The 13,082-nt window shown below is 41.9% G+C and overlaps 1 protein-coding gene across 2 annotated transcripts in view; it reads right to left on the reverse strand.

Annotated features, from left to right (window-relative positions):
* Positions 1-2,074: 2,074 nt before the first annotated feature.
* BEND7 (BEN domain containing 7) overlaps positions 2,075-13,082 on the reverse strand; it is a 58,177-nt gene continuing 47,169 nt past the window's right edge. Inside the window, exons 8-9 of one of the 2 annotated variants that reach the window (XM_090041826.1) lie at positions 9,488-9,538; positions 2,075-3,309 (exon numbers count right to left, since the gene is read on the reverse strand). In XM_090041826.1, the coding sequence (XP_089897952.1) occupies positions 3,176-3,309; positions 9,488-9,538 (185 nt within the window). In that variant the 3' untranslated portion in view covers positions 2,075-3,175. Of the gene's footprint in view, positions 4,187-9,487; positions 9,539-13,082 lie in introns of both variants that reach the window. The other variant, XM_090041827.1, reaches the window with a different exon arrangement.

A 13,082-nucleotide genomic window follows, 5' to 3' on the forward strand; every position in this document is an offset into this window, starting at 1 on the left:
GTCCATTGCTCGTGATAACCAGGGATGGAGTAGACAAAGCACTAGGCCCCCCTTGTTACGAGCTTCAAATTGGCTTGCTCAGGAAGGTTTCATGTTGGAGGGGTTGGGGGGGCAGTCTCACCAATGGCCATCTGCTGATTGACAGTCTTACCTCTGTTCTGGTAAGCAAGTGATGCTCTTTCTTGCTAGGTCCAGGTCTATGGCAGCGATAACATCACCACCACTTAATTCTCCTTTTTAATCTTTTCCATGCATATATTTCATAGCACTCTCAAAAAGAAGGTAAATAGCTATTCACGTTGCAGAGAAAGGAAACCATGGATGCGTCACTTTGTAGCTAATGGCAGAACTAGGAGCAAAATTAAAGTATTGCTGAAACCCAAGGCAGGGATTTGTCCAAGAGACACCGCCATGTAATGTCAAACATGAAAAAAAATCCTTGTCCAACATGCAATGAACACACTCCTTATGTCAGCTAAGTGAAATTTTTGAGTAACAATAACAAGTCATAATATTGCTCCCTCTTTAAAAATGTATACTATTTTCTTCTCCTGCCTTCAATCTTAGCTACTGTGGCACTGGCAAGCTGTAGCTCCCTACAGTAGTCTAGCTTGGCTTCAATGCAGTTTTTCCTAATGTCCCCAAGGCTCAACCAGCTATTGCTTCTAAACCAATGTGTCAAAGGCAGTTACATGTCAGATAGGTTTCTTCTTGTCTTGCAATTAATGCATTTTTTATAAAGCCCAGGCTCCAGTTTCCTTTCATGTTACAGGGAGGATATCCTTTTCCTGTTAAGCTGCAGAAGGATTTTTCCCCCAAAGCAATGATCTCTTGTGTCCTGTAAATAGGTTAGATGAACATATTATCTAAAGGACCTGGCATTAGTCACTGAAGCTTTCATTGTAGCACATGTGGAGAAGCTAATTACTTTGCCAGAGCTTATATAGCTGTTTCAACTGTGTGAAATGGTAGCCCTACAATAATATTTGCTATTTACTCTGCAGAAACACTGGACTGGAAGAGTCATCAAGTCCAGTTCCCTGTGATCTCAGGAGGCCGTGTAATAAAGCAAAGATAAGATGTGCTGTGGATTGGTTTTCATTACTGTCACACTCGCACTTGTCATGTTTCTGTAAATGCATTTTTACATTTACCACCACAGATAATTTCACGTTGTCTTTTACTTTTAAAACTTAAAACCAAGCAAAATCACACTGAGATGATTTGAGAAGCACAGTGCATGGCCAGTCAGCAAAATTAATCCCATATTTGGTTGTTTGCAAGATTTGTTCTATCAGGGTGGATGAGCATTAATCGTATGAAGTAGAAAACTCATTTGGAGCCAATGTTAGGTTTTTTAAAATCAGCTGGAGAAGAGGCAAATTGAGTTAATTATATGAATGCGTTACAACTAAAAGTGACTTAGCCGACGCATGTAGACGACACAAATGTGTACCGGGTTTCACTACTCGATGCAGCCTCTGAGGTCTAGAACAGAATGACCAGCAGGACCTTTGCTAGCTACTGCTCCTTGGTGCTGCTCCTGTAAAATGGATAAGGTATAGTTGGTTGCTCCTCTACTTCAACAGACCCTTGTAACTGACTGAGGAACATGTTTTATGCAGGAAATATTTTCTAAGGCTAAACCACAGTGGATGTGGTGTGATAGCAAGTTACCAAGGCATATGTGGTGCAGCTACTTTACCATATGAATGCTGGTTTGTCCTTCCTCTGTGGTGTTTCCATAGAAGCAGAGCTTAACCTTTTATGTGAAGATTATAAAAACACCTAATTCAATTAAAATTAGACTTCAAGCATATCAGTACTTACTGCTCAAGAGTTATTATGAGATTTGATATCGCCGTTGTTCCGATTGGCAGGCAGAATAGTTTAAATCTCAGGCAGTCCGGAAAATCTTTTTGTTGGTTAACTTACAGACCCCCCACCCCACCACACCCCCCATGCAAATGCCACTTCTCTTCCACAAGGTTGTTAGAATATGAATTAAAACCTTTTTGTTAACAGGTAACCCTATCTGAAATAGGCGTCAAGTACACAACACAGGAAACGCATGCTCAGTTACTGTTATTTATTGTGGGTTTTTCTTTTCTGAACTGACAAAGAGGGTTTCCCAGAGATCCGTAACACGACACAATGTTATACACCATTTCACAACTAGTCCCTTGTTGTTTTATTAAGAACATAGTCATTTAAAAATATCTAAATATTTACATATTAATAAAACATATATACAGAAGATTGAGACGTTTTACCTAAATATGGAATGATTTTTTCTCTCTAATAAACCCTATAAAAAGATTTCCGAAGAAAGTCTGAACAGTAGTCACAGTAAGTAAACACAAATGCAATCTCAAAATTTACAAAATGCTGATTCTGCCGTGTTAGCATTCTGCTCTGGCCTGGACCAACTCGCCGCATGGACCTTGTGGCTCCCTGCCACTCTCCCCGGAGCACAGGGATTACAAGGCGTAGGGGAAGTGGCCACACCAGACTTTGAAGGAAATGCTCTTTTAAGGTCTGCAGTGCACATTCAATATATTCCACAGTTTTACAGAGAACATTGTTGCCTTTAACAATACATTTTTAAATAGGTGGGGAATGCTTGACGGTCTCATTTTCAAAAGGTGCCGAGAGAACCTGCAGCTCCTGAAGGCTTCAGTGTTATTTGTGGGCATTCAGGATGTCTGATGCTCAGGCCTGTTTGTCAATGAATGTTCAGAAGAAATAGTTCCTTGAGAGAAGCCGCCAAAAAAACTTAAAATATTTTGGAAAAAAAAAAATCCCACTTCCTGTAATAGCACTTCAGTTAAAAACAACCATAAAAAGGCCAAACGGTTTCAAGGAGAAAGCTTCATGATAGGCCTCAAATATATGAAGGAAAACAAAATAGTGGCAAAAGCTTCAGCAAGCTGTCTGCTGAGTTCCAGGAAATGCATTGTCTTAGTTAATTGGCCAGGGATCAATATAGTCTGCCGGGTAAGAACCTTCCTATAGGTTTTCCCCCTATCTTTTTTAAAGTGAATTTAGTGCTAGTGAAAGATGGAGAGTTATAGGCTGCCCTGACGACGACATGAGCTATTGCCTCCTCCCTCACCTGAAGGAACCACTTCTCTCTCTGAGAAGGTAGTTCAATCTCTGGCTTGATTCGCTCATCCTAACTGCTGAGACTGTCAACAGAGTGCCAGTCTGGATGGAGGTTTTCATAGGTGGCCTCTGGTTTGCAAGAGCTGTGGTTCTCAAACCATGGTCTGTGACCCAGCAGAGGGTGGTGGTCCCTTTCCTGGTGGTCTGCAAAATAAAACATTTTGAGATCCTTACAGTGAGGGATTTGGAGAGGCTGGGGGGAAGGTGGGGAGAGAAGGGTCTTCTGAAATAGTCTGCAAAATGAAACTGCTTGGCAAGCTGCCTCACTCGGCTCTGGGCTTGGGAGTGTCACAAATGCCTTGTAAATATCACCGCGGTAGGAAATGGACATTATCATCTTGCACTCTGCTTTCACCTCCATATGGCTACATTCATTAACTGCCTCCTACGCTAGATGGTGTACGACTGGAAGTTTGTACCATTTGTCTTCAGAGAAACAGCACTCAGAATTGAAAAGTGGGTCTTCAGAACCAAAAGGACTAACCAATTTGCCTAACCAACCACTTCTATTAGCTTCCTTGACCCATGAAGAAGAGAGACGCCATCGTAACTCCCTTGGGTGGGAAGACAGTCATCCATCTGTGTTCTTTCGCTTCTGTATAATTTAAGATGCAATATGCTCAGCATGCATACAATCATGGAGGAAAATCAAAGGCAAGGGAATTCATCCAGCAGCAGTGGATACCATACTAGTTAGGAATATACTTCATACTGAGCAACTCATTTCTAGTTAAGATGCAAAAAAAAAAAAAAAAAAAAAAGTCTTGAAACAATTTGGTGCCTTTATTGTTCCATGTCACGTAGCAAGTATGTGAAACAACTCGGACTCGAAGAGAGAACAGCACAGGACATCCACACCTCGCAGCAGACTGAAACGCTCACACCCATCTTGCAGGAACGCCATTCAAACTGAAGGATGTTTGTGTCTGCTAATGAAGCACTGACGTAGGAAGTAAAATTTAAGCAGAAAAGTCTGCTTTTGTGTCTATCAGGTTATCTGTTGGGGTCTCAAAAATGTTACCTGAAGAAAGAGAGGATTAAAAGAAATTAGAGGGCAGGGGAGAAAAAAAGAACCAACCGAATTAGTTCAGTCATTTCCCAAAATTGTGTTAGAAATTAATCTAGTTGAGTTAGGAGTTAAAGGCTCACACACATTATCTATGGGGCTGGAAAAGTGCTGGTGTGCATGTTTAGGTGGCCATTGTTGGGTATCACTTAGAGCAGTTTAGTTGTCTAAAAAGCAAATAAAAAGAGCCTATTATATAGAGAGTTTTTGAATAGAGGTCTGGATAGCAAAATGCAGAACACATGAATTCAGAGGCAAACGGCTGCATTAGAATATCGTACAAACTGCACTACAATGCTTGCTGCTTTGAAGTTACACAGTTCTAAAGAGGGGAACAAAGCACCGCATGAATTTTAAGCCTACAGTATGTACTTTGGGCCGTCCTTTCGAAAACTTGAAAAATCCCGTTACTCTAAATGCATATATGGCAGAATAAAAACCAAAGATAAGTTGTATGATTATATCCCATCTTTTTTTAAACCACTTTAAGAATTTTTTTCCCCAAACAGAACAATGGAAGATGGACAGAAGAATTACAACTATAGAAGTAAGAACACAGGGCACATAGAAGACAGACATCAATCAGTGTAAGAGGCAAATACAACCAGATGAAAAGGGAAGACTAGTACAATCATGCACTGAAAGGATAAAGATTTATATTACAATAAAGGATTTATATTTAAGGTTTCGAAGAGGGTTTTTCTTTTTTTTTTTTAGGTATCATTTTCTTCATATTGTATTCGGAAAGAAAAGAAGGCAACCCATATAGAATTGGCATATTGCTGTTTCCTTATCATCTGTTTCTTTACCAAGAAGAGATTGTTCTCATCTTTTCACAAAGCCGTATCACTCCAGGACCCATGGACTGGGATTTTGCTGTTCTGCTCCCCTTAGTGGTCTCAAATTCTTTCACATCCTGAAATTCACCCTATTTTGAGGAGCTATGCAAACTCTTCAGCACTGCTTAAGCCCAAAGCCCAGGGCTTAAGGAAGACCCTCTAGTGGTCCTGGCTTGTATACATCCTTAGTGTGTAATATTTAAGCTGAAGATACACAAATTCTACTTATGGAACTGGAATGAATTTGTTTCTGCATTGGGTGTACCAGGAAAAGGCTTTATTCGTCACAAAATTCAGCTGTTCAGTGTAAACCGTATGTCAAGGTGAGAAGACTTCTGTCATGACTGCTATTTCCCCCAAGTACTAAAAGTCTGAAGGAGAGCCACATCCACTTAGCTCAGTGTTTAGCCAGCATCTCTGAATCTTCCGAGTCTAATCAGCGTCACTGAAATACAGTACTAACCACCGCAACTGGCTGCTCCGCAATAATTAGCTGGGGCTGCTAGTCCTTTCTCACTATAGGTCTAGCTAGTATGAGTTTTTGCAAAGCCTCAGATAGATGGTTGCCTGAGTATTTTCTTTGGGACTTTAATGGACAAAGTTTGAAATAAAAGCAAAATTTTGATCGGTTTAATTTCAACAGATGCAATTCTTCCAGCTCAGTTTAATGGCCCCATAACTAATTATATTTTATAAACCCAAAGAGCATAATTAACATCAAAGTGGCTTTCAAGCTGTGGCATGGATCTGGGCTCTTAAATAGTGAAACAGCAGAATATTCATTTTCTTGGGTTAAGGATTTAAACTTATGAAAACAATAAAATCTCTGGATGCTGCCTTAGTGGTACAGAGTCCAGGATCAGCCATGGCTCGCAGCTGTAAGGTCTAAGCCTCTCTGTGTACTGAAATTCCTCACTCTGTCACAAAATAACCAGATTTATCCTATATATGTTATAGGATAACATATATTCTCCATATCTCTATTGATATATCTATCTATCTATATATATATAGCCATCTATATCCATCTATAAATATGTTGCTATGCATACAGAATGACTTGAGAGAGATTTGTCTCTACAGACACATTAAAGATATTGGAGATTTCCATTTTTACAATAACACTTCCTATTAGTTGACCATTGTTCTGGACTTGTATGTGTTTTAACTTGGTTCAATTCTTGAATACCAAAGTTACAAGCACACTCTATATACACACCATAAAGAAACCAAGCAGCACTCCATCTGTTTCCCATGACAGATCCTGCAAAACTCCCTTCAGGGAATCCCAATCAATATGGCCAAAGGTTTTTTCCTACATTAAGGAGCACTTACATATTAGTGTTGTCATTGTTTTGGATTAACTATTTGTCTTAAGAGAATTCCTAGAGATCCCAAAAGAGACCAAGACCCTAATGTACCAGGGACCCCACTGTAGTAGGAGAGAGATTTTTTTCCTAACGCTCTTGCAATCTAAAAAGGGACAAGATGCCCGATCAGATTACACCAAAGTCTCGTCTTGAATGAACTGCCACTTAGATCATTGAGTGAAACCAGTCATGGGAAGAAGAGATCTAATCTGTAGGTAAAGACTGTTGTAAAAGTTATTTTCCATCTGCTTTAAAAGAATCCCCTATGGAAGACATCTGTGTTTTGGCTCTTTTCTATAAAACTGCTGTCTTTACACTGCCTGTATATCACTTAAAAATTATTTGCTCCAAAGAATGGTGTAATATTAGCTATTAGTACATTCTATAAAGGGGTGCCTGTATGTACATGACAATGGATGTGAATCAGATGCTTGGCTTAATGTCTGGGCAGTTCATTTGCCCCCTCAAAACTGAACAATAAAATGAGTATTGAAGGCTTTTACCGCCACATCCTTTCAAAGGCAACAGGGTGAAATACACACCACAAGATGAATAGTAAAACTGAGAAATGTGTGCATTCAATATGTTGAACAGTGCATGCACACATCCAAAAACATGGCCCAGAAGGTTTATATAAAAGAGGAGAGGACTCCCCAGCCAGATGTGCCATTTCCTCGCATCATATTCATTTTTAGCACGACCATCAAGTGAGAAGTAGACGCTAATGCAATAACTCTGGACCTGACTACAAATCCAAGAACAATGATAACACTGCAAGACATCACCAACATTTATTAGGGTTCCCCGCCACCAGAATTGCTTCCATCCCTGATAAAGGCAACAAACAGGATGTCAATTGGAAGAAACCTCTGAGTCCAGAGTTTCCTGCATCTATCATCACAATAGCACCACGAAACATTCAGCTGCTTGCCAAGAAAACAGCACAGCAACTCCTGTCACAGTTTGCTCCCAGCCCCCACTGGGCCAAAGCCAGAACAAGACTGTAGCTGCCTGTCCTTGCAACTGCTTCCCTGATCCTACTCCTTAGTAACTGCACGTGCTCCAACATCAGGATTTCAATCAACACGGCTCCACCGCTGGCACCTGGTGCTCCAACCCATAGCATTACAGCAACGATGACACATGAAGTCCCTTTTGTAAGAGGGACTGAGAGGACATGGGACAAATGCCACTCTCATGACCACTGAGCATGTGAGGGTGCCACCACAATACCATGGGGAGTTGCAGCCACCGTACTGCCCAGATGTCATATACAGGCTACCAGTCAATGGCCAATACTTGGTCTACAAAGGTTTTACATATAATCTCTAATTAATCCTTTAATTCAGTAACATTAATTATATTGGACTGGTCCGAGGGGAAAAAACCATCTACCCAAAAGCCTAAGTATTTGATGATTCAAGATTTCCCTTCATTTTTCTTGGCTCTAGCAATATTAAGCTACATCGTGGCAAAATTCTAAGTCGTAAATAAATCATGAGCAGGGATCTGGGTTTTTTGTTTGCTGCAGCAAAATGCAGATTTTGGTTTTTAAAGGAGAAAAACCCGGGAAACCGCAGGTTTCTCTTTGCAGGCTGGCATGGTTTCAGCCTGCATGAGGCTGCCTGGGTCTGGGGGGAGCAGGACGCAGGGGCCGCCATGTGCATGTGCACACACACACACATGCATGTGGCAGCCACGCAGTGGGGTTAGCAGATCCCTTGGCTTCCTCCAGGTAAGTCTATGGCAAGGGGACTCACAGATGCACATACCCCCCGCAACAGATTTCTGCACCCACAACAGACCATGAGGCTGCAGCCTGGCTGGACCAGCTCCAGGCAGGAGCTGCCTGTCCAGCCCAGTGGGCAGGACCTGGAACAGGAGGTAACGCTGGGATGCCAAGGTCAGGCACTCCCTGCTCGCCTGGCAGCAGCGGGGGGCACACCTCCACCCTGCTGCCATGCCTCACTTTGGTGGCTATGGCAGCATGGCACTCCCTCCAGCACCAGGTCTTATCCATTGGGCTGGCCACACTACAGACCCACGCCCCGCTGTGGGCACAGAAATCTAGGGAGGCACACGTACCCCCCCCGACACGTCAGTCAGCAGTGAAGGGCATTGGCAAGGCGGGGGGGCTGCAGGTTGGGAGTGAGGGGCTCCAGAAGAGCTAGACACGGCGGGGGAGAGAATTTTGGATTTTTAAACAGAGAAAACCAGGACTCCTGACCATGACGTGTAGTCAAGAATTCTTTAACAGGAAAAAAAAAAAGCTAGGGATGTTGGATGCCCAAATAATGAGATCCCAATCTGAACAGAATGGCCACATTTTCAGGGGACTGGTGGCTCAGTGCTGTCTAGCAATCTGGCTCGTGCAACACGGTTCAAGTTTTACCTTCAAAATCATGAAAAAATCTTGGCCTATTTACTTGCATTTCAGCATATGGAAATCACCTTCATTTTCTGGCCTAAATCCTGGCATCTCATTGCTGTTTGCCATTAAAGAACTGTTACGCTTTGAGTTGGGGGAGGCTGAGTTTCCTCAAGGAGTGGGGTAAAGCAATCTTTACTTATCAGATAAAGGGCTTTGCAATCCTTTTGTAAACCCAAGATATGCTAGTTGATAGTACACCTACGCACAATTGAAAAAAAATAGTACAATGCAAATTGCTATGCCTGTCCTTGCAACTAAATGTGTCAAGCATATTGACAATGCACAGAAAATATTGTGTATGAGCACAGGTCTCTATCTGGAGTCAGATAGGTCATCCTCTGGCCTGCCTAGCTCAGCTGTTACTCTGAAAACTGTGTTTTTATGAATATGAAATAAAGAGAAAAATTGTGAGATTCTGGGACATTATATCTAATGTGAAAATTATCTTTTTTTCCCCCTTCTGAGTGTATGTAGGGCATTCAAAACTCAGATAGCTGGGCCCAGCATGCAATTACCACACAGTGTATGCCATACCAGGATTATTGAAAATGGCTTCTGTGCCATAAATAAATAAATAAAAATATTGCAAGCTGATAAAAATTTTAATGCATTTTACCTGTTTGTAGTAGAGAAATGTCCGGTTTCTCATCACAGTCAGTTGCCTCAGCTGATTACAAATATAAGGAAGAAATCTCATTATTTTTGCTGAATATTGGAATACGATTAAAAAGTGCATTGTAAAATGATTTTGCATTTTCTATCTACTTTCCTCGGTGGCAATTTGCTGGCATCCAGTTAAATAGTTACTGTTTGAAGAAAAAGGTCATATAATAACAATGCAAACTTAGGGAAGGGAGTTTGGTTATTAATATGTAGTGGTGTTGGGCAATACACTACTCCCCTGGAAAACCCAGAAAGTCCTGCTGATACAGGAAGCTGAGAATCAAGTTGCAAATTTGACATAAGAAATGCCATCTATCAGCTCCGATACAGAGTTGCAAATACTGTAATACATCTAAAGGCAGAGGGGTAAGCAGCTAGAGAGATTTACAAAAGCACCAGCCTTGAATAAAGCATCTAATGGCTATTAGGTGCATGACTCACTCAAATGCTCACTTATCTATACCTTTAGGCACCTTAAAGGCCAGATTTAAGAGCATTTAGGTGCTGAAACATGCATTCAGACACCTCATGGGATTTTCAAAAGCACCCGAGTGAGTTAGGAAACAACCTAACTCTTGTTAGATGCCTAACTCACTGCTCTCATAAATCCCACTAGGTGTTCGCTGCATCTTTGGGTACTTAAATATATTTCTAAATCTGTCTCTTAGCTGTTGGTTTATGTCCCAAAGCATGAAGATTAACAAGGTTGATTGAAATCTCACTACTGTCAATAACTTTTTCCAGCAACAGCAGCAGTGCATTTTTATTCCATCTAATGTACCTATGGATGATCTTGTTATCTCTATAATCCTTAAATCTTACTTGAACCCGTCTAAGATTTTAGCATCTATTGGAAATAAGTTTCACAGTAACAATGTGTTGTAGGAAAAAAAGTAGTTTCTTTTATCAGCTTTCCATTTGTTGCCTTTCGGATTCAGTGAACACTTCCTGGTTGAGGCAAGAGAGATAGTTAGCCATGCCACAGTCCATTTCATAGCATCTGAGGAAGCAGGCTGCTGCCTGCAAAACCTTGTGCCTCTCTGAACCAGTTAATCTCTAAGGTGCCACCCTGCTCTGCCTTCTGTCTTATTATTAGGAAGCAAATAAGAGCTTCAAATTACCTTCTTTGTGTTATTATGCTGCATGCCATCCTTTATTTTATTTTATATATACATATACATTTTGTTTATAAATAAGCCAATATACATCAGTGTATTATATGCATCTAAAATATACACATTTTCCTTTTATAAACATACATTATACTTTTTATATATATATATTTAGAGACTACCATGATCGTAAAGGAACAGAAAATTCCCATTAGGTTGGGCCCTGACTTTGTAGGCAAAGCAATATGGACTGGGAAACTGAATTCAGCTAATGCTTTTAATTGGGCCCCTTGTGCTGATCACCTTTCTCAGGGCCCTGAGTGCAAGGGTTTCTTGCTGTTGTGTGTGTGAGCCGACTCTCCTGTCCTACTTCTTGGCAGAATGTGGAGCTCCAGAGTAGAAACAAATGGTGCTCAGTCAAAACAGCTCAGCTGAGAAAAAGTCCTATCATTTGGGAGGCAGGGATGACTCAATACACAGGTAATAGGATACGCAGCTTTTTATCTCTAGGCTACTAGTTCAAATCCAGGCTCAACTGGCAGTAATGGAAAGGCATTACTACTTGGTGAGCGAGGTAGGAGATAAAGCTGTGAAATGAATAGGTTCATGGAAACCCTGGTAACAAACCTGGCTGGTATAATAATCCAGGCCAGTTCCTAGGGGACAAGTGCCCAGGTTACAAACAAAATAAGGAGCACATTTCCTGAGTGGTATCTTTGCTGGAAGTCTCAGTGATGACGCTTGCACCAACAACTGAGATTAGCAGACCCTTTCATTCTCTACTCATGGCCACCCCAAGCTGAAACCAATGCCAACTGTAGGATGGGAGGACAGAGAGAAATGGACAGTACCACTGCTGTACGCATCTGGTCGCCAAAGAAGGGACTTGAATCTCCAGTTACCAAGGTTATTAAGTATTACTTTTCACAGATACATAGTTTGTAAAGGGCTGGAAGGGACCTCGCAAGATCATCGGGTCCAGCTCCCTGCACCAGGCAGGAAAGACAACTAGGGTGAGGTGACCCCAGCAAGATGACCATCCAGTCTCCTCTTGAAGATTTCCAGGGTAGGTGATTGCACCACCTCTGGAGGGAGCTTATCCCACAGTCTGGACATCTTGACTGAAGAAGTTTTTCCTAGTGCTAAGCCTGAAACGGTCTTCCAGAAGTCTGCGGCCTTTACTCCTGGTTTTCCCCAAGGGTGCCCTAGTGAACAGTTGTTTGCTGAGCCTTTGATGTAGTTCCCTGATATAGCGGTAAGCTGCTACCAGGTCCCCTCTCAGCCTTCTCTCTTCCAGGCTGAAGAGTACCAAGTCCCTCAGCCTTTCCTTGTATGGCTTCCCATGCAAGTCTCTGATCATACCAGTTGCTCTTCTCTATCATACGGGGGGGCCCTTCTCCTTGTCTTTTTAAAACCAGGACCCTCTCAGAATTGCCCCAAGATGGCAGATTTCAGTGGAGTCCATAGACGATGTCTCAGATCATCTAAGTTGGGGCTGCACATCCAGACAAGGTCAAGCTCACAAACTACAAGATGTCCGTACGCTGAGGCAGCTCATCATCTTTCCACATTCCATTCCTGACAGGAAAGCACGGTCTGCCTCCAATGACGCACCCATACGACTGTCGGCCAAATCTAACTTGTCTTGACTTCAATGGGCCAACGTGCATGACAAGACTAGCAGGAATCATTTCCATTGCGGGAATTCTGAAGCTCTTTTGTATCCTCTGCTTAGAAAGTGTTTGGCAACTCTTGTAAACAGTCCTCCAGCCATTTCCTTCAGACTTTTTCCATGTGAGCTCACGTTACTTCTCAACAGGCATACTTGGTAAATGTGCATCTTCTCTTTTGCTGCTTGGACAGAATCACATGTGCACGCAGAGCTGGAGACATCAGTAGAGAATCCATTTTCGTGCTGCTCTCTCCGTTACCCTTAAATTGAGGCGAGATGCTGCCCAGAAACAATATGCTCCTGGGACTTCCAACCCATGCGCTATCTAACCTCGTGCCTGCTGCTAACACACTAATCTGAATCTGCTCTCTTGCAAGACACAGCTGCCTTGTGCATGAATTGCTCTATGAAGAGAGGACTGTGGAAATTAGAGGGCTGAGGAAGAGGACTAAAATGCACAGAAACAGAAGGGGGAAAACACCCCAAGAAACAAAGAGAAAAATGGGGTGAAGGATGGAGTAATTTCAACACTAGGGCGGGAGCAAAGGAACATTCCAGGAAGGATTTATAGGAGATTTTCTCTCCCCACCCTCAGTATTTTCCATTTTAATGAGATGTTTATTTTAAACAATGGTATAATGATGCAACAACTCTCATCCTGTCACACGACTACTAAAAGCCAATCGTATCTGAAAAGCTGGAGGACAATTTGTAGGACTGCTGTATTTTCCTTGATTATGCATGGCATTCAAAGGCTTTCGAGT

This window comes from Crocodylus siamensis, chromosome 4 (genome assembly GCF_052110815.1).
Source record: "Crocodylus siamensis isolate JL-2025a chromosome 4, ASM5211081v1, whole genome shotgun sequence".
Classification (NCBI taxonomy): domain Eukaryota; kingdom Metazoa; phylum Chordata; order Crocodylia; family Crocodylidae; genus Crocodylus; species Crocodylus siamensis.